This window comes from Ranitomeya variabilis, chromosome 1 (assembly GCF_051348905.1).
Source record: "Ranitomeya variabilis isolate aRanVar5 chromosome 1, aRanVar5.hap1, whole genome shotgun sequence".
NCBI classification, from domain to species: Eukaryota; Metazoa; Chordata; class Amphibia; order Anura; family Dendrobatidae; genus Ranitomeya; species Ranitomeya variabilis.
The window spans coordinates 615,355,039-615,375,564 of NC_135232.1; the positions used below are offsets into that span (position 1 = coordinate 615,355,039).

At 41.4% G+C, this 20,526-nt stretch overlaps 1 protein-coding gene across 5 annotated transcripts in view; it reads right to left on the reverse strand.

The window, feature by feature from the left end:
- Positions 1 to 4,670: 4,670 nt before the first annotated feature.
- BMF (Bcl2 modifying factor) overlaps positions 4,671 to 20,526 on the reverse strand; it is a 72,829-nt gene continuing 56,973 nt past the window's right edge. For 3 of the 5 annotated variants that reach the window (XM_077260640.1, XM_077260641.1, XM_077260639.1), the window contains 2 exons: positions 14,017 to 14,333; positions 4,671 to 8,971 (listed from right to left, as the gene is read on the reverse strand). In XM_077260640.1, coding sequence (XP_077116755.1) covers positions 14,235 to 14,333 — 99 coding nt within the window. In that variant the 3' untranslated portion in view covers positions 4,671 to 8,971; positions 14,017 to 14,234. Of the gene's footprint in view, positions 8,972 to 12,862; positions 14,334 to 18,525; positions 19,191 to 20,526 lie in introns of those variants that run through there. The other 2 variants (XM_077260638.1, XM_077260642.1) reach the window with 2 other exon arrangements.

Below are 20,526 nucleotides of genomic sequence, written 5' to 3' on the forward strand. Positions count from 1 at the left end.
CTAGGGAGGAGTTGGGGGATCCCAAAACACATTATATATGGTTGGTTGTTCCCAAATAAATTGTGTTCTGGCCAACACTAATCAGAGGCACATCCAATGAAGTGTTGTTTGGGTAATCTGAACCACTGCAGCCAATCACAAGCCTCAGTGATCAGGTCACTGCTTCCTGTCCTTGCTAGAGCAGGCGAGTATGCCTTATGTCTTATGCCTTATGTTATATCTTTTTTACTAACCTTGCCACTTGTACATTTTTTGTAGCGGTCAGACAACCCGTTTCAGGGCAGAACTAATTTTGGCCTCACTTGTTCTTGATCCATGCTGATTCCTATATTTATAGCAATTGGGAGATGTGGATGCAGCGCCCCAGAGTCCTGGTCGTTGCAGTAACATCGCTCCGCCGCTAAGGGGAGTGATGGTACGTCTGATGGCACTGAAGGAGTTCACCTGACCAGGTATCACAGACACCAATACACATCATAGTCTGGCCTCCAGGGGGAGCAAAGGGCACTATGTATTAGGCCACTCCTCACAGTCTGGAAAAACTGGGGGTTAGATAGAAAGTTGGACAGAAAGCTGACTGGGTTGGAACAAGGCAACATCCTGTGGCAGAGGGTGTTGCAGGGGAAGATTCAGGGGGGTCCCTGTCAGGGGTGGGATCCTGACAGAGGCCTAGCGAACAGAAAGAACGTTACGGGACCGCGCCTGCACTTCATCGTGGCGGTACCCCAAGAAAGGACAAGAAGCGAGGTTTATTGTGAAGAGTGAGAAACGAGATCAAAGCAACAAGGAGAAAACACCAGTAGGAGTCGTGCTGTAAGATCGAGGCAACATCCTACTGAGGCGTGTAGCTGGTGGCCGGAAACGCCGAGGAAGTACTGGCTCCAAGCATTACTTCAAACCTACGGCAGGACAGTCAGTTATAGGTGGGCTGTCTCACCTAAATCACCTAAGCAGACATAGGGGGCAACAGTGGGAGAGGGGTGACTCTAGGGTCCCGGAAGAACTCCAGGCCTACCCGTCATACGGGTGCTTCCTAGCTATATCATCTGGGGGATGGAGAAGAACATCAGAATCAGTTGTGAGGGAACATCAGAAACAGACACAACAGTTGTGAGGACTATCCCGTGGTGCTCAGCAGGGAAGGACTACAACACACAAGCGCTAGAAGGAAGGCACAGATTTCCACCTGCAAAGGGAGCTCTGAGGTGCCATCGGACCGGCCAGTCTCAGACAGCCCTGTTAACCGTACTCTGGATTGAGGATCCTGAAGCCTTCAGTAAAGAGGTAAAGAGACTGCAACCCTGTGTCCTCGTTATTCATCGCACCCTGCGCCACACATCATCACTCTCAACTTTTACTGGACGCCCCTTAGCAGGGTCACGGACCGGGTCTAGCCACCGTGACAATCCCAGAACCGAGACAGAGAGGCCCGGTACCGGGTACCCCACGGCCCTGCGACGGTGGGGGCGCTCCATGGATATGACATAAATAAGGGAATATTTCTATAAAATTACTATTTCGATACAACCAATGCATTTTGTGATATTTGGAGTAGGGCCTGAGGAGTATTGCATGACACAGCGATTCACAGAATAGCATATACGGAATACAAGTCATGGTCTGCACATTGCATAACACAGTAACAGTTTCGCCTGGATTGCTCCTTCACGGAGCTAAAAATAAAAGTCATATAACCCTAAAGTTCCTCCCAGTGCAAGCTACAAAGTGTCTCTCCTCACAGGGGTGCTAACCATATGTTTGGGAGCTTCTCAGAATGTCATTATGGGCTGTGTTTAACCCCCTAGGCCACAGATTTTCATGCTATCAGATTATAATACTGTGGTAAAACAGTAACCGAGGCGCTGCGCACACTGTCCGTTCAAAGACCGTTGCCTGTGTTATTGTGTAAGCAGATCTCACAGCATTTGACTAACTCATTGCTTCTAGGCAGTGAAACGTAAGCCATGGCAGTCTCGGGTTATGTATCCTTGGTGCATAATTTGGCAGCAGGATCTCCAAACATCTTACACGCTGATGGTGTCTGACTATGATATCCGAGGAGCGAGGGTGCACACGTGTCTCTGGGAGTCTTCACTACTGTTGCTATTATGATTTTTGTTGCACACAATAACAGGGTTAGCTCAAACCACAAAGGGTGAACCTGAGGTCTGTTTCGGGACTGTTTGGAGGAAGGCACACATGACAATGCCAGAAGAAGAACACAAACACGGAAAGCTTTATGCTGCATGATAATGTCGAAAGAAAAGGCCATGTCCATAATCTCGTCATCTCATACATGTACCTGTAGTTTTAGTTATTCGCAGAGTTATTCCACCTAAAGCGATCTAACAATGGCAACCGCCGGGAAGGTTTTGTGATCCTTTTGACACACTGCAAATAGCCCCTAGTACTACGACAAAAACAAAAACTTTGATATACAGTGTCTGATGGACACCAGTGGCAAATTTTATGCTCCCAGCAGCCCGGACAGGCATTGTAGGCGTTCAAGCAAGAAGTCGATTTACAATGTACAGGCATTGACGGAGAGAAAGTATAAAATGATGGCTACCCAAAATAAACTTAATGGGTTATTCCCAGAGTCATAATTAATGTGTGTCAATACAATCTTTTTTTAGTCTGCACTGATTTGCAGCCATTACCCCCCTGGTGATGTCCCTTTTACCCTCCATTGTCTCTATTAAGTCTAAGGGTACCGTCTCACAGTGGCACTTTAGTCGCTACGACGGCACGATCCATGACGCTCCAGCGTCGCTCCATTATCGCTCCAGCGTCGTAGACAGCGGTCACACTTTGCAATACACGGCACCTGGAGCGATAATTTCATGAGGTATTTGCGATGTTGAAGTCGTACGTATCAAGCTCCTCCACCCATTACATCGTATACAATATCGTGCACACCTTTGTTACACGATGCGATCATGCCGCCACAGCGGGACACTTGATGACGAAAGAAAGTTTCAAACGATCTGCTACGACGTACGATTCTCAGCAGGGTCCCTGATCGCAGTAGCGTGTCAGACACAGCGAGATCGTAAGTATATCGCTGGAACGTCATGGATCGTGCCGTCGTAGTGACCAAAGTGCCACTGTGAGACGGTACCCTAATACATGCTCAGATGCACCTAATGACCCTGTGCGATAAAACATCTGACAGCTGCGTTGTTGCACAACTCAGCTATGCTATGCTGAAGATCCCACTGATACCAGCTACATTTGCACCTAATGACCTTATATAATTCACGAAAAACAGATGCACCCAATGACCCTGTGTGATAAAACATCTTACAACTGTGTAGTAGCACAGCTCAGTTATGCTATGCTGATGATCCTACAGATACCAGCCACATTTGCACCTAATGACCCTATATAATTCAAGAAAAACAGATGCACCCAATGACCCTGTGTGATAAAACATCTTACAACTGTGTAGTAGCACAGCTCAGCTATGCTATGCTGAAGATATCACTGATACTCGCTGCATTTGCAACTAATGACCCTATATAATTCACGAAAAACAGATGTACCTAATGACTCTAATAAAACATCCTCCAGACCCTTTCACATTATTGTCAATGCCCTGACAGTCATGTTATAGAACAGCTCAGCTATTCTATGCTCAGTTCTGCTATGCATGCAAGGGACAGCATGATCATATTCTGAAAATCCCCATAAACCACCAAAGAAATGTGGTGATTATATATAGTATACAATATTAGTTAATTAATGGTTTATGGACACTACATTCAAATATCAACAGTCACCTTTATCCATGGTGATAAAAAAGTACTCATATTAAGATCTATCTATCTCTATCAGAAATAACACAAAAGAGCAGGGCAAGGGGCCTGCAGCACTGAGGTGAAGCAGGGTGCTCCTGGGATATGTAGTTTTAGGTATGTAAGAATAGGACTGCCCATTCAGCTCTATGATGCAATGTACAGAGGGGCAGAAGATGATGAAAAAAGGCACAAAGGTACAAGAAAGAAACATAATTTTGGGCTAAGTCTATATAACAATAGTCGTGCAGATACTGTACTTTGTAAAAAAAAATGTTGCCAATGTGGGAAAAACCCTTTAATGGACAAAAGTAAATTTTAAAAATCAGCTTGTCTTCAGCTACCACAGCAATGCATTGGGTATACTGTTCTCGTATTGAATTCAGTGTATAAAAAGCATCTGGAAGGCTCCCTCTAGTGGTGGTGGAAAGCGGACACATTTGTATAATTTGACAGGGTTTTCTCTCTGAAATAAGTAAAAGTGCAATGTTGTAATAACAACTAACTTACTTCTTATTAAAAATCTTCTCCATTCTAAGGAACAGAGGGATTTTTAATTCAATAGTTATTTGCATGAGGTCTAGCTTATCGGCCACCAATGCAGTCTTTCATAGGTGGCCGGTTTCCTAGACAGCAGCAACTAGCGTGCATACTTGCAAGATCTTGGCTTTACAGCTTATTGCTCTGACGCTGTCCGGCCAGCTTCAGCGCCCTTGTGCTCCACTAATGCCGCAGAGGCATCTGAGAGTACAGTTTGGACCAGTGAGTGTAATAAACCTAATTAGATGGGGGAGTGAAGTGACGGAAAACCATGTTTCACCGACTGTCATCTTTAAATACAATAAAAATAACACATTAGAGGTGTAATAGTTGTCATTTTTTTTATTAAAAATTTTATTAGTTACAAATATAAAAAATAGGACAGTGTGAATGACAAATAATATACATATGAAACACAGAGAGAAATATACAAAGCCAGCCCTGAGGTCACACAGGATTAACTACTTAATTTTGTTCTCATCCTAGAACAAGACAGAAATCTAATCATTTAAGAGGTTGCTTTAGATTTGAGAAAAGGGTTTTATTTCAAATAACAGCACCACTCTTGTCTGTGGGAAGTTTGAGGTGTTGGAGGTCAATCACATTCGAGTAAATCGGTCTGCAATGCCAGACACAAGCTGTGGACATAGTGGTGCTGGTTCTGAAAAAAAAAGCTGATTTTTTCTTTAAGGAGACTCTGTCACCAAGTTAAAAATGGCCAGTTTTTGCTCTTATTTTATTCCCACAGTTCCGCTAAATTATCCACTTTTTGTTTTTTTTTAAATCCGCTGTACGGTTCCAGATATATGGGGCTTTTAAATTTAGCACTCATTTTTCTGGTCTTTACAAGGGGGTGTGGTTTGCAGAGCAACATAAAGACACACCCTCAGAAATAACTGAGCCACGCCCTCTTCATAACAACCAGAAAAACTAGCACTAATGAAAAGGTCAATATCTCTGGAACCGTATGAAGGATTTAAAAAAAAAAAAAAAACAACTGCCAGACTCAGGTGAGTGGTAGGAATGAAATAAGAGCAAAAACTGGCCACTTTTTTTTCCAGAGACAGGACCCCTTTAAGTAGTATGATCAAGGTTTTTGCCTTGGATTTATACTGAGATATCACACTACTACAGCCAAATCTACTGGTGAAATGTTTCATGAATATAACACTTATACATGATTGTCACCTTACTACATAAAAAACTCAGTCAGTCTTAATGTGGAGAAAAAAATCTGATAAATCCAAAATGTAGGGTCAGTCAAAGAATAAAATAACCTCATCACTTCTATAGTAGCAACCTGTACTTTCTCAGTCACCAAGGAACCTCCACTATAATTAAAGGAGTTGTCCAGGATTCCAAAATCATAGCTGTTTTTTTTTTCCAAAACAGTGCCACACCTGCACACAGGTTTTGTGAGGTATTACAATTGAACCCCATGTACTGAAATGGAGCTGACCTGTAATACCAGACACCGTCTAGGGATAAAAGTGGCGCTGTTTTTAGCTATACCTTTCCAGTTCAGCACAACCCCTTCAAGAAACTGCAGATTGGTTTATTTTACAATCTTTTCCTGGGGCAGATAATGAAGCATAAGTCTGGGTCCATAATGTACAGTCCATATGCTGCTGCCACCCTCATGGAATATAGTTAACTTTGGTTGTCAGGTGAAAAAAGCCTGACAACCAAAAAAGCAATGGCTGTGGTGCTCACAGAGTCCAAATTTGCATAAGTTGGACTTTGTTGGTCGGATTCCCAATAGCCTCTTTGTTCATTCCCTATAGGGCTGTGGAAAAAGCCAAGCGCAGCGCTCCACAGCGCCATAAAAAATGAATAGAGCAGCAGTTGAGCATGAACACTTCCGCTCCTTTCTATAATGGGGATAAAAGAGCCCTTTTGGGGCTAATCAATCTTGTGGATAGGGGATAACTTGTTTTCACCAAACATCCCTTTAAACATCAAGCAAGATACTTCAGCTGCACTTCCTTCTCTGATCTCTATTTATAATTTGAAACTACATACTTTTTCTGATGACTGAGCAGGTTTCTGAGCATTTACAAAGAGCTTACAGGCAGGAAAATGTATTATAGAAGCTGCTATAAAGTGACCAAAACACCACTTTTTCACAAATTAGAAAAAGATTAAAAAAAAAGTTTTTTTACTATGGTTGAGCAAAACGATTCGCAGGACCCTGGTACAGCGGCCATGTTAGTACTCAGTGGAATCCGGGCTAGACTTCCTACTACTTTCCAGCATCCCCGGAGTCTCTTCTTATTAGTAGGCCCTACTATGTCATCACATCGCTTGGGCCCATTAATCAGAAATGGCACCCAAAATGTTAGTAGGTTGTATGAAGTTTGCAGTTCTCTGGCCCAGATGTCACAGAGTTACAACATGCCCACTGGACCAGAGTCATGTGAAAAGGTTTGTTCAACTCTAGTTTTCACACATTCTGCTACTGATCTATGCAAAAAAATATAACAAAATCCCATTAAGGGATGACATGTGAGGACAATCTCTGTCCATCTGCCCAATTAGGGTAGACGGACATCATAGAGTGGGAGTCTCCCTGCTTGGTAACCCCTCTATAGGCCAAAGGGAAGAGCTTTGTAAAAATATTTGATTTTACATATGCTGGCTATAAAACCATTCAAAGATTACACTTGATTTTGTAACTAAAACCTACAAAACAATAATTAGCATCCACATTGGAATCCTCATATGAAAAGCCATTTTTCTCTTATTGTTTTTCTCTACGGATTTACAAGATATTGCTAAGTGCATGCACCACATTTCATATATATATTCGCAAAAGATTGTTATTCTAAACTGCCCTGATTGTCTTATGATCAGTCCATGGTCATCTATGCTGTCTGGAAAAGACTGAGGTGATCAGACAGTGGCATGATGAATTGCCAGCGCCACTGGCACTTCCTACTAGCGCCACTGGCACTTCCTACTAGCGCCACTGCTGCTTTATACTACCAGTTGAACCTCCCACTATTAGGAAAGGTAGATCATAACAAGATACTACCAGTGCCTACACTAACATGAAAGAAAATCTAGAAAAGTAGAAGGTATCCCATATATTTTTATTTGATGGCTTAGGTTGATCGTACCTAATCATTTTAGTACCATAGAAATAATGACGATGGACAGGGCTAACACAGGACCATAATCGCATAGTTCTCTCAATCAACACAAGAATATACAAGTCGTATATTTTACAAATACACAGCACATATGGAATAATGGATTGACTTGCAAATTTATGAATTAGAACCACAAGATTCACATTTATCAACTATTCGATTTTTTGCTTTAAAAAGTAAGTAAATCGTTCATGCTATTTTTTATATGTGTGCAATTTTAGCTGAATGAAGATCAGTGGGCATCTGAGTCCTTAGACTGCTATTGATTACTCAAAACCCCCTACCTAAAATATTCGCAGCTCAGGAGATAATGGGGGTCTCAAGCCGCAGATCACCACTGGTCTGCTTGCAATTAAAAGGGTACACATATGAAAAAATTGTTTCAAAGGTTTACTTTTTAATTCTTACAAAATGGCTGCACAATATTGTTACACGTAATTATACAAGTATGAAAAAAATAATTACGCCGTGTATATGGGCACGTTAGTCATAGGAAGCTGAATTAAATGATAAATTGATAACTGTGATCTGATGTCTTATTCCAGAGAAATCCACATTATTCTTATATATAAATGAGCTGTTAAGATCTCTGGGCCGGATATAGATCTCTCCGGGAATCTGCCTCCAGAGCTATATTTTAAGTGTGACACACGTAACTAACACAGAACAGTAAAACTGAACCTTGTCTCATAACAAACACGTTCACACTGCAACTCTCACAGCTCTGCTGTATTGCAACACTATGAGATGGAAGATGAAACACTGAAAGGAACCTGCAGACTATGCTGTACTGTGGTAGCAGTAATCACACACAGCTTTGCACACAGGAGAGTGGAGAGGAGCCATTACATATCACACTGGTAACAGCCCCTGTCATTTATAATAAACTACATCTCCTCCCTCATCTCTGTTTATCACCCTCCGTTCTGCTAATGACCTAAGCCTAACATTCTGTATAACCTGAACCTCCCACTCCCGTCTCCAAGACTTCTCTCATCCTGCGCCAATTCTCTGGAATGCACTACCCAGGATAATTCGATTAATTCCCAATACCAACAGTTTGAAAAGTATACTAAAAACACATTTCCTTAGACTGGCCTATCACCTCACCTCACTTATATAACTATCGCTGTTTTGCCCATACAAAATTTTCTTCCAAATCAGGACCCTCGTAGCGTCTGTTCACACCCCCTTTTACTTAACAGCCCTCTGTGTCTGTACTGTACACATACTGTCTGGTGATCGGTTCACGCAGCGTTATGTGAATGCTCTATTTATTATATTGAAGGGTGGACGAACAATATAAACACTTTTTTACCGTATACTATACCTTCTGTGTCTCCCCTATTTCCTCATAGATTGTAACTTGCAATCAGGGCCCTCTCTCCTCCTGGGATCTGTGAATTATTTGTTACTCTGTAATGTCTTTATTGTCTGTACAAGTCCCCTCTGAAATGTAAAGTGCTGTGGAATAGGTTGTGGCTATAGAAATAAAAAAAATATTATTATTACTACTATTATTATTATTATCACTGGAGGTAGAGTCTCCTGGAGATCTATGTCCAGCCCATAGATCTTATCAGCTTATTTACACTTAAGAAAAATATGGATTTTTCTGGAATAAGACATCGGATTGCAGATATCAAGGTATTTTATTGAGCTTCCTATGACCTATATGCCCATATGGATGGCTTAGGAAGGGTAATCCTACTGACAGATTCCCATTAAATTACTGACAATAGTATAACTTCTGAATGCTGCCACATGTAATATTACACCCTCTGTATGCTGCATGTAATACTACACCTTCTGTATGCTGCCACATGTAATACTACACCTTCTGTATGCTGCTGCATGTAATATTATACCTTCTGTCTGCTGCATGTAATACTATACCTTATGTATGCTTTTACATGTAATACTAAACCTTCTATATGCTGCTGTATGTAATACTACACCTTCTGTATGTTGCTGCATGTAATACTACACCTTCTGTATGCTGCTGCATGTAATATTACACCTTCTGTATGCTGCATGTAATACTACACCTTCTGTATGCTGCTGCATGTAATACTACACCTTCTGTATGCTGCTGCATGTAATTTTACACCTTCTGCATGCTGCTACATGTAATATTACACCTTCTATATGCCGTTGCATGTAATATTACACCTTCTGTATGCTGCTGCATGTAATATTACACCTTTTGTATGCTGCTGCATATAATATTACACTTTCTGTATGTTGTTAAATGTAATACTACACCTTCTGTATGCTGCATGTAATACTACACCGTCTGTATGCTGCTGCATATAATACTACACCCTCTGTATGCTGCATGTAATACTACACTGTCTGTATGCTGCATGTAATACTACACCTTTTGTATGCTGCATGCAATATTACACTTTCTGTATGCTCCTGCATGTAATACTACACCTTCTGTTTGCTGCTGTATATAATACTTTAACTTCTGTATGCTGCTGCATGTAATACTACACCTTCTGTATGCTACTGTATGTAATACTACACCTTCTGTAGGCTGCTGTATGCAATATTATACCTTCTGTATACTGCATGTAATACTACACCGTCTGTATGCTGCATGTAATACTACACCTTCTGTATGCTGCTGTATGTAATACACCTTCTGTATGCTGCTGCATGTAATACTACACCTTCTGTATGCTGCTGTATGTTATACTGCACCTTCTGTATGCTGCTGCATGTAATATTACACCTTCTGTATGCTGCTGCATGCAATACTACACCTTCTGTATGCTGCTGTATGTTATACTACACCTTCTGTATGCTGTTGCATGTAATACTACACCTTCTCTATGCTGCTATATGTAATACTACACCTTCTGTATGCTACTGTATGTAATACTACACCTTCTGTATGCTGCTGTATGTAATACACCTTCTGTATGCTGCTGCATGTAATACTACACCTTCTGTATGCTGCTGTATGTTATACTACACCTTCTGTATGCTGCTGCATGTAATATTACACCTTCTCTGTGCTGCTGCATGTAATACTACACCTTCTGTATGCTGCTGTATGTTATACTACACCTTCTGTATGCTGTTGCATGTAATACTACACCTTCTCTATGCTGCTAGATGTAATACTACACCTTCTGTATGCTGCTGTATGTAATACTACACCTTCTGTATGCTGCTGTATGTTACACTACACCTTCTGCATGCTGCTGTATGTTATACTACACCTTCTGTATGCTGCTGCATGTAATTTTACACCTTCTGTATGCTGCTACATGTAATATTACACCTTCTGTATGCTGTTGCATGTAATACTACACCTTCTGTATGCTGCATGTAATATTACACCTTCTGTATGCTGCTGCATGTAATACTACACCTTCTATATGCTGCTGCATGTAATACTACACCTTCTGTATGCTGCTGTATGTAATACTACACCTCTGTATGCTGCTGTATATTATACTACACCGTCTGTATGCTGCTGCATGTAATACTACACCTTCTGTATGCTGCTGCATGTAATACTACACCTTCTGTATGCTGCTGCATGTAATACTACACCTTCTGTATGCTGCTGCATGTAATACTACACCTTCTGTATGCTGCTGCATGTAATACTACACCTTCTGTATGCTGCTGTATGTAATACTACACCTTCTGTATGCTGCTGTATGTAATACTACACCTTCTGTATGCTGCATGTAATATTACACCTTCTGTATGCTGCTGCATGTAATACTACACCTTATGTATGCTGTTGCATGTAATACTACATCTTCTGTATGCTGCTGCATGTAATATTACACCTTCTGTATGCTGCTGCATGTAATACTACATCTTCTGTATGCTGCTGCATGTAATATTACACCTTCTGTATGCTGCTATATGTAATACTACATCTTCTGTATGCTGCTGCATGTAATACTACACCTTCTGTATGCTGCTGTATGTAATACTACACCTTCTGTATGCTGCATGTAATATTACACCTTCTGTATGCTGCTGCATGTAATACTACATCTTCTGTATGCTGCTGCATGTAATATTACACCTTCTGTATGCTGCTGCATGTAATACTACACCTTCTATATGCTGCTGCATGTAATACTACACCTTCTGTATGCTGCTGTATGTAATATTACACCTTCTGTATGCTGCTGCATGTAATACTACACCTTCTATATGCTGCTGCATGTAATACTACACCTTCTGTATGCTGCTGTATGTAATACTACACCTTCTGTATGCTGCAGCATGTAATACTACACCTTCTGTATGCTGCTGTATGTAATACTACACCTCTGTATGCTGCTGTATATTATACTACACCTTCTGTATGCTGCTGTATGTAATACTACACCTTCTGTATGCTGCTGTATGTAATACTACACCTTCTGTATGCTGCTGCATGTAATACTACACCTTCTGTATGCTGCTGCGTGTAATACTACACCTTCTGTATGCTGCTGCGTGTAATACTACTCCTTCTTTATACTGATGCATGTAATATTACACCTTCTGTATGCTGCTGTATGTAATAATACACCTTCTGTATGCTGCTGTATGTAATACTACACCTTCTGTATGCTGCTGCGTGTAATACTACACCTTCTGTATGCTGCTGCGTGTAATACTACTCCTTCTTTATACTGATGCATGTAATATTACACCTTCTGTATGCTGCTGTATGTAATAATACACCTTCTGTATGCTGCTGTATGTAATAATACACCTTCTGTATGCTGCTGTATGTAATACTACACCTTCTGTATGCTGCTGTATGTAATACTACACCTTCTGTATGCTGCTGCGTGTAATACTACACCTTCTGTATGCTGCATGTAATATTACACCTTCTGTATGCTGCTGTATGTAATACTACACCTTCTGTATGCTGCTGCGTGTAATACTACACCATCTGTATGCTGCTGTATGTAATACTACACCTTCTGTATGCTGCTGCGTGTAATACTACATCTTCTGTATGCTGCTGTATATTATAATACACCTTCTGTATGCTGCTGCGTGTAATACTACACCATCTGTATGCTGCTGTATGTAATACTACACCTTCTGTATGCTGCTGCGTGTAATACTACACCTTCTCTATGCTGCTATATGTAATACTACACCTTCTGTATGCTACTGTATGTAATACTACACCTTCTGTATGCTGCTGCGTGTAATACTACATCTTCTGTATGCTGCTGTATATTATACTACACCTTCTGTATGCTGCTGCGTGTAATACTACACCATCTGTATGCTGCTGTATGTAATACTACACCATCTGTATGCTGCTGCGTGTAATACTACACCATCTGTATGCTGCTGTATGTAATACTACACCTTCTGTATGCTGCTGCGTGTAATACTACACCTTCTGTATGCTGCTGTATATTATACTACACCTTCTGTAAGCTGCTGCGTGTAATACTACTCCTTCTTTATGCTGATGCATGCAATACTACACCCTCTGTCGATCACAGCTGATCACTGTCCTCTGATGATCTGCTGTCTGGCCTCAGCTGAATAAAAAGCCTTGTCAATTCCTTTAACTTGAAATACCATTGTATATTCTGTAGTTTATTTAAAATAGTACTGTTTTTCACAGTTACCTTCTTTGAATGCTTCCTCCCATTACTCAAATTAAGAAATATTATGATTTTTTTTTTAAGTGGAGTTACCCTTTTACAATTTCTTAAAAAAATGCTTGTATCATCAATTAAAACAGTATAGATCTAAGCCAAATGATTATTCATATAAGACATCCTCTACTGATAGGAGACGTCCACATGTAGCAGAATTTCTGCGGATTTTATGTGCACATTTGAGCAGGTAAAATCTGCTTGGATTACTGTACCAGACAAGTGGCTAAAATTCTTCCAATTTTTTTAAATTTGCTGCTGAAAAATTGGACAAGTGAAATGTGAATCCTGATCCCCACACTCCAATGATAGGGACCACCTCTGTCAAACCAAAATAGGGACCACTACTGTCACTAATTTATGCCTTGATGCTCTTCCAAAGGCAGTATGACTCTCTGGGCCCATGTACCCATCCACACAACCCATATGAATGAAGGATTACACAAACCTATTTTAGTAATGGGTTGGTGTGTAATTCTCTCTGCTTGGAATAAATAATTTTTCCTGAATATCACAAACACATCAGCTTCTAGAAAAGTCTTAGACCCTATAAACAGTCATCAGTCTTTAAGGTTACCCAGAAAATAACTCTGTATGCGATATAGAAGCTATATATGGTATAAAGGCAATGATATGTACACTTCTTTATCTGTTCTTGTTCTCATTTATCCATAAATTCATCAGATATTTGATAACGGACGTCGTATTCAGGCTCTACCAGGTCCAATGTTGGGAACATTTGATGTTCTATTTCAAATTCTGGATTTAGATAAAGAAATTCGGAGGTAGATCCTGAAATATGTCCCCTTTCTTAACCCCTGTACCTGCTGTGTAGATTTCGGTTTGGTTGTGTAAAACCGTAAGGCTCACCTGCAGAAACAAATCGTGTAAGTTCAGTTCTCTTTCCCATAGTGCAGCTTAATTCTGGTTAAGTCCACAGATATCAACACAAGTTATCGTCTCAACAGTGTTTGACCAGAAATCCCTGATGATGATGATGCTGGAACATCCTCTTCTGTAACCAACACAGAACTGTCCAGTGATGCGATAAGCAGAGTAGATCATGATTCATGACCCATACATGGTATTCACCTCCGGAAGTCACCCCTGTTCCTCTCGCGATGTATCACCAAGTTACGAAGGAAGACAAATATCTGGAACCAGATTTGGTTTCTGTTTTGTTGAATCTGTACAAAATAAGAACATATATGATACATTCAGTCAAACCCTGTGTAAAACCCATTAATGGAAGTAGTTGGCCTAGAGAAATGACCTTGTTCATATTCTCCTTCTATATATTGTTCTGTTAAAAAAATAGTAAATAGTCTCTGTGCCATGAAGTGGGGAGCAGAGAGGCTCATATATCAGTAGTGGATTTTGCTAGACCTACATGTCACGGCTCTGTTGTCAGGTATCCAGAGACCAGGGGCTCCTTCCCGCTTCCTCATGCTAGGGGCGCCCTAGCTCACCCTGCTCCCCAGATTACTTCTGATGGTGAAGACGCTGGGGCCACATTCCTTGCCTTAGCTCCTGAATCCGCCCTCAGTCTGTATCCTTCCCCCACCCAGGAAAGAGGGGAGTAGTAACGTACCGTAATACACCAACCAGACTAACAAGGTAATACAAACAGGCTAAACGAAAAATACCAAACATACAAATATACTCACACAAATAACAGAGGACTACACCCGGGAGTGGAGGATGGGGTTAAACCAAGGTAAGAGAAGAAAGGGAGTTATCACACACTCAAAACCTAGCAACAGTTACAGATAAATCCACCAACCGCCCACTCAAATAACCACCAACAACAATCTCCTGCCATGCAGCATAAACTCTCTCTGACAATTAGTGCTAGCCAGGGCCCAGATTATATAGGAGATGGGAGTGCACAGCTGAGAGCCTTAATGCTTCAGGAGCTATCATCAGAGTAGATTAACCCCTACTCTGCTAAAATAAATTTACACCGTTTAATATGAAGGTGAAGTGCTTTTAATCAGTGCAGGAGTAGGAAAAATCAGATGCTGCGGTCTCCTGGCTCCTCTCTGTCGTGGTAAATCTGTACAAATCAGCTACTCAGACAGCATGGACTAGACAGATAATTCAGCACTTTCAGCATAATATTAAAGATAGATGTAAGGAAAATAAGGTGATTAAGTATATTACAAAAATTAATAATTTTACAAATGCTAATCAATAAATTAAAAGAAGTTTAGTTACTATTAAAACAGGCACTGCTTCTAGTTTTTCGCCATGTTCCACTACCGCTTGGATTTGACCCAGACAGCTTTGCCATCTGGATTTATAGCCTTTTCGGTGTACCTCTCTAGATTTGCCCCCTGTCCGGACTTTGACCTTGTTTTCTTCTTCTAGATTTGACCTACAGTTCCATCTGAATCTATGGATCGAACATTACTGCTTTAAGACTGTGATCTAAAGATCTGAAAAAAAATGTCTAAACTTTTTTTGTGGGGTCCCTTGCAATAAAAAAAAAAAAGAAAAGAAAATTTTTAATTGTATGTTCATACAAAGAGATTATTTGTGTGAATTCTGACTCAGATTTGCTTAAAGATCCATATAAAAAATGCTTTAAATACCCTTTGATTTGGGTTCTCGAATGGATCCAATTCAAAATCCTTGTACAAAAAAAAACTTTGTATGAACTTACCCTAAGACTCCCACCTGACTTCACTGAAAGCCACAAAGAGTTTGTTACTAAGATGCACCTATCCACTCTATACAAGTCTGACATGTGTCACTTAAATACCCATTAATGACTTTCAGTAAGGGCTGTCCCACACGTCCAGATAATTCCGGTACCGGAATAAATCGGTACCGGAGTTATCCGTGTCCGTGTGCCTGGGAATTCACCTTGGCCATACGTGCGGCACACGTGTGCCGCCCGTATGGCGAGTGGGTACCACACGGAGCGTGTGGTACCCACGCGTCTGGTACCCTGCATCGCGGATTCATATGTTCCCTGCAGCAGCGTTTGCTGCAGAGAAAATATGAAGAATAGTGTTTAAAATAAAGATCTATGTGTCCGCCGCCCCCCCACCCCCTGTGCGCCCCCCCGCTGTTCAGAAAATACTTACCCGCCTCCCTCGCTGCTTCCTGGTCTGGCCGCGGCTTCTAGTGTATGCGGTCACGTGGGGCCGATCATTTACAGTCATGAATATGTGGCTCCACCTCCCATAGGGGCGGAGACGACTATTCATGATTGTAAATGATCGGCCCCACGTGACCGCATACACTAGAAGCCGCGGCCAGACCAGGAAGCAGCGAGGGAGGCGGGTAAGTATTTTCTGAACAGCGGGGGGCGCACAGGGGGTGGGGGGGCGGCGGACACATAGATCTTTATTTTAAACACTATTCTTCATATTTTCTCTGCAGCAAACGCTGCTGCAGGGAACATGTGAATCGCGGCTTCAGCACCATGTGGGGGGGACAGCGCTTACTGTAGCGCTGTCTCCTGCACGCACACGGACCCCAGACGGAGAACGTCCGTGTGAGGTCCGTGTTTTACAAGGACCCATTGACTCTATTGGGTCCGTGTAATACGTGCGCTCCCACGAACACTGACATGTCTCCGTGTTTGGCACACGGAGACACGGTCCGCAAAAAATCAATGACATCTGAACAGATGCATTGATTTTTATGGGTCGATGTGTGTCAGTGTCTCCGGTACGTGAGGAAACTGTCACCTCACGTACCGGAGCCACTGACGTGTGAAACCGGCCTAAAGTGGTGTATATCAAATGTAACAGGACCAGGAGGAAAGTATGGAATGGTGCATATTTTTCCCCCAGGTTCCTGTCTTATACAGTGTAAATAAACGAGTCAGTATAATAACTGACAACCAGCATGGATTCATAAAGAATAAGTCGTGTCTAACTAACATGTTGGATATCTGTGAGGAGGTGAGTGTAAATCTGGTAATGTGGCTGATGTGATTTATCTGGACTTTACAAAGGCATTTGATACTGTCCCACATAACAGCCTTATACTGAAGCTTCATATGCAAGGACTGGGGGAAACTATATGCAGATGAGTGAGGACTTGGCTAAATGACAAGAAAAAAAAGAGTCGTCATAAATGGTGCACTCTCTAAATGGTATATAGTCAGCAGTGAGGACCGCAGGGATCTGTGCTAGGACTGATTCTTTTTAACCTATTAATTAATGACCTTGTGGATGGGATTGAGAGTAAAGTGTCAGTCTTTTGCTGATGACACCAAACTATGTAGGATATTAAAAATGGACTTTGACAGCACAATGTTACATAATGATCTGTCTGAATGCGTAAACTGTCAGGAGTGAGTCACGTCATCCTGGTAGATCTGGGGTTAGAAAATCACTATGTATTGTCAATTGCAGATCTTCCATTTAGACTGGGTGTTGGTGTTTTCTTTGGTGCTGAAGAGGTTAATGACCCTTTCTATGCTGGTAAAAAAACTTACAGCTCCATCTCACAGCTGTTTCTGACCTGGTCATTTCCTCTTCCTATAAAATCTGCCCGAGCCTTCTCTTCCTTTCCAGTGAAGTTTTACTTCCTAGTCCCTTGGAATCGCTGTGCTGAGTTGGAGATTGTTACATGCTGTTTTGGGGTGTATGCTTTCCTCACTGTACTATTCCCATTTGGTTTGTACAAACCTACCATTCCATATATACAGTAGCTCTCTAACTTTGGTGAGTGTTTTGTATGTTAGTTGCTTTTTGTTATCCCTGTTTCTCTTACGTGTTTATACACTAACATTTCTGTCTCAGGCCTCCTGGCAAGGGGGATGGGACAGCTTAGGGTATAACAGGAGAATAGTAAGGCTGGTGGCCAAAACCTCCTCACCTTTAGATGTACCTTTGGGAGCAGGAATAGATAGGGTCATACTTTCAGGATTTCCTTAGTATTGCACAGGTGAAAAATCCAGAAAACATGATCAATTAAGGGCTCTGGAGGACTGGCGTTGGGGAACACTGGATGAAGGGATTGCCCATTTATCACTCTAAAACTCCTTCAGGTTGTATTCTCATCTCCAGGTTGCATCTCCATGGACTTCGGGATCAATAGCCAGTTATAAGCAAATAAGAATTTCTAGATCAAGGAACCATGTTACAAATCTAAGATGAGAGCTCAAAAGTCTGCGGTGAGAATGGTGATATAGAAAGGAGAAGCAATGGTGGAGGCAAAGTGGTACGTCAGCCACAGACAAAAGTTTTGGAACTGTTACAGAAATGTGTGAATTCACCATTCTGCATATACAAGGGCTTCTCACAAAATTAGAATATCATCAAAAGGTTAATTTATTTCAGTTCTTCAATACAAAACGTGAAACTCATATATTATATAGAGTCATAACAAACAGAGTGATCTATTTCAAGCGTTTATTTCTGTTAATGTTGATAATTATGGCTTACAACCAATGAAAACCCAAAAGTCATTATCTCAGTAAATTAGAAAACTTTATAACACCAGCTTGAAAAATGATTTTAAAATCCGAAATGTTGGCCTTCTGAAATGTATGTTCAGTAAATGCACTCAATACTCCTTTTGCATCAATTACTGCATCAGTGTGGTGTGGCATGGAGGCGATCAGCCTGTGGCACTGCTGAGGTGTTATGGAAGCCCAGGTTGCTTTGATAGTAGCCTTCAGCTTATCTGCATTGTTGGGTCTGGTGTCTCTCATCGTCCTCTTGACAACCCCATAGGGAATCTATGGGGTATTAAGGTCAGGCGAGATGGCTGGCCAATCAAGCACAGTGATACTGTTGTTTATAAACCAGGTATTGGTACTTTAGGCAGTGTGGACAGGTTCCAAGTCCTGCTGGAGATTGAAATTTCCATCTCCAAGAAGCTTTTCAGCAGAGGGACGCAAGAAGTGCTCTAAAATTTCCTGGTAGATGGCTGCGCTGACTTTGGTCTTGATAAAACACAGTGGACCTACACCAGCAGATGACATTGCTCCCCAAACCAATACTGATTGTGGAAACTTCACACTAGACCTCAAGCAGCTTGGATTGTGGCCTCTCCACTCTTCCTCCAGACTCTGGGACCTTGATTTAAAAATGAAATGCAAAATTTACTTTCATCTGAAAACAACACCTTGGACCACTGAGCAACAGTCCAGTTCTTTTTCTCCTTGGCCCAGGTAAGACACTTCTGGCATTGTCCATTGGTCATGAGTGGCTTGACACAAGGAATGCAACACTTGTAGCCCATGTCCTGGATACGTCTGTGTGTGATGGCTCTTGAAGCAATGACTCCAGCAGCAGCCCACTCCTTGTGAATCTCCCCCAAATTTTTGAATGGCCACAAATGTAGTCATATTGCTTTACATATACATAGTGGGAAATCGTTTTGAGTTTAGGAAATTGAATGATGGAACCAAAGCCATTTTTTCTCTTTCTCTGTTTCCTCTTGTCCAAGCATTACTTTTATTAATGTACTCCTGACAAACTGATGCCCGATTTTTTTCCAAACACAACAGCCCATCACATCATTCTCATCTGTGCATTTACCATCTACATGAACAATCATCAAATCTGTGCATTTTAAGTAGAGGCAGAGATGCATAAGTGGCTTCTATGCAGCATGTGTCTAGTGTGTGACCAGTGTCTATGCGACATGTGTCTACTGTGTGACAGGCGTCTATGTGGCATGTGTCTAGTGTCTAGTGTGTGACAGGCATGGCATGGGTCTAGTGTCTAGTGTGTGACTGGCGTCTATATAGTCACAAGTCCACCCTTACCAAATGTAGGGCAAAAATCTAATGTGAACATAGTGTTAAACATCACGAGCATGGTTGTGCAATGTGTTCCTTATGAGAAGCTATAAATCGGCACTCATAGGCAGAAAATATCCTGCCACATAAAACGGAACCCCATATTAAAGGAACGTCTCCTCTGGAAGCAGAGTGCTGCAGATAAAGTCCTAGCGGCTCTGTACCCTACAGGCGCCATCTGCAAGGGACCTTATAGGATTCAAGTGCACCAAAGATACCATCATAAAGCTTTTACCTTTCTTCGCTCATTTAACAAACATCTTGTTTTCACTAAGCCGAGTAGTCTGAAGTAAAACACTCTTTTATTAGATAAATCAGGGAATATGTCAGATCCGCAGCTGCAGACTTTTCTGAAAATCCCAGGCTGGAGGGTGAGGAGTGATCCATCTGTAAGTGATTTTACACTGTGCGGGTCACAGGGTTAATCTTTAACTGAAACCACACTGCTGAGGCAGCAAAACAGGGGTTTTCTAGAGTATGAAAACATAACCATCCTCCACCGCTTCACGTCCTGACAATACAACGTCTTCATATAATGGACACATTGTGACATCTATATTATGGAGACTATACATACTAACACCTTATATATGAAGAGAAGTCAAAGC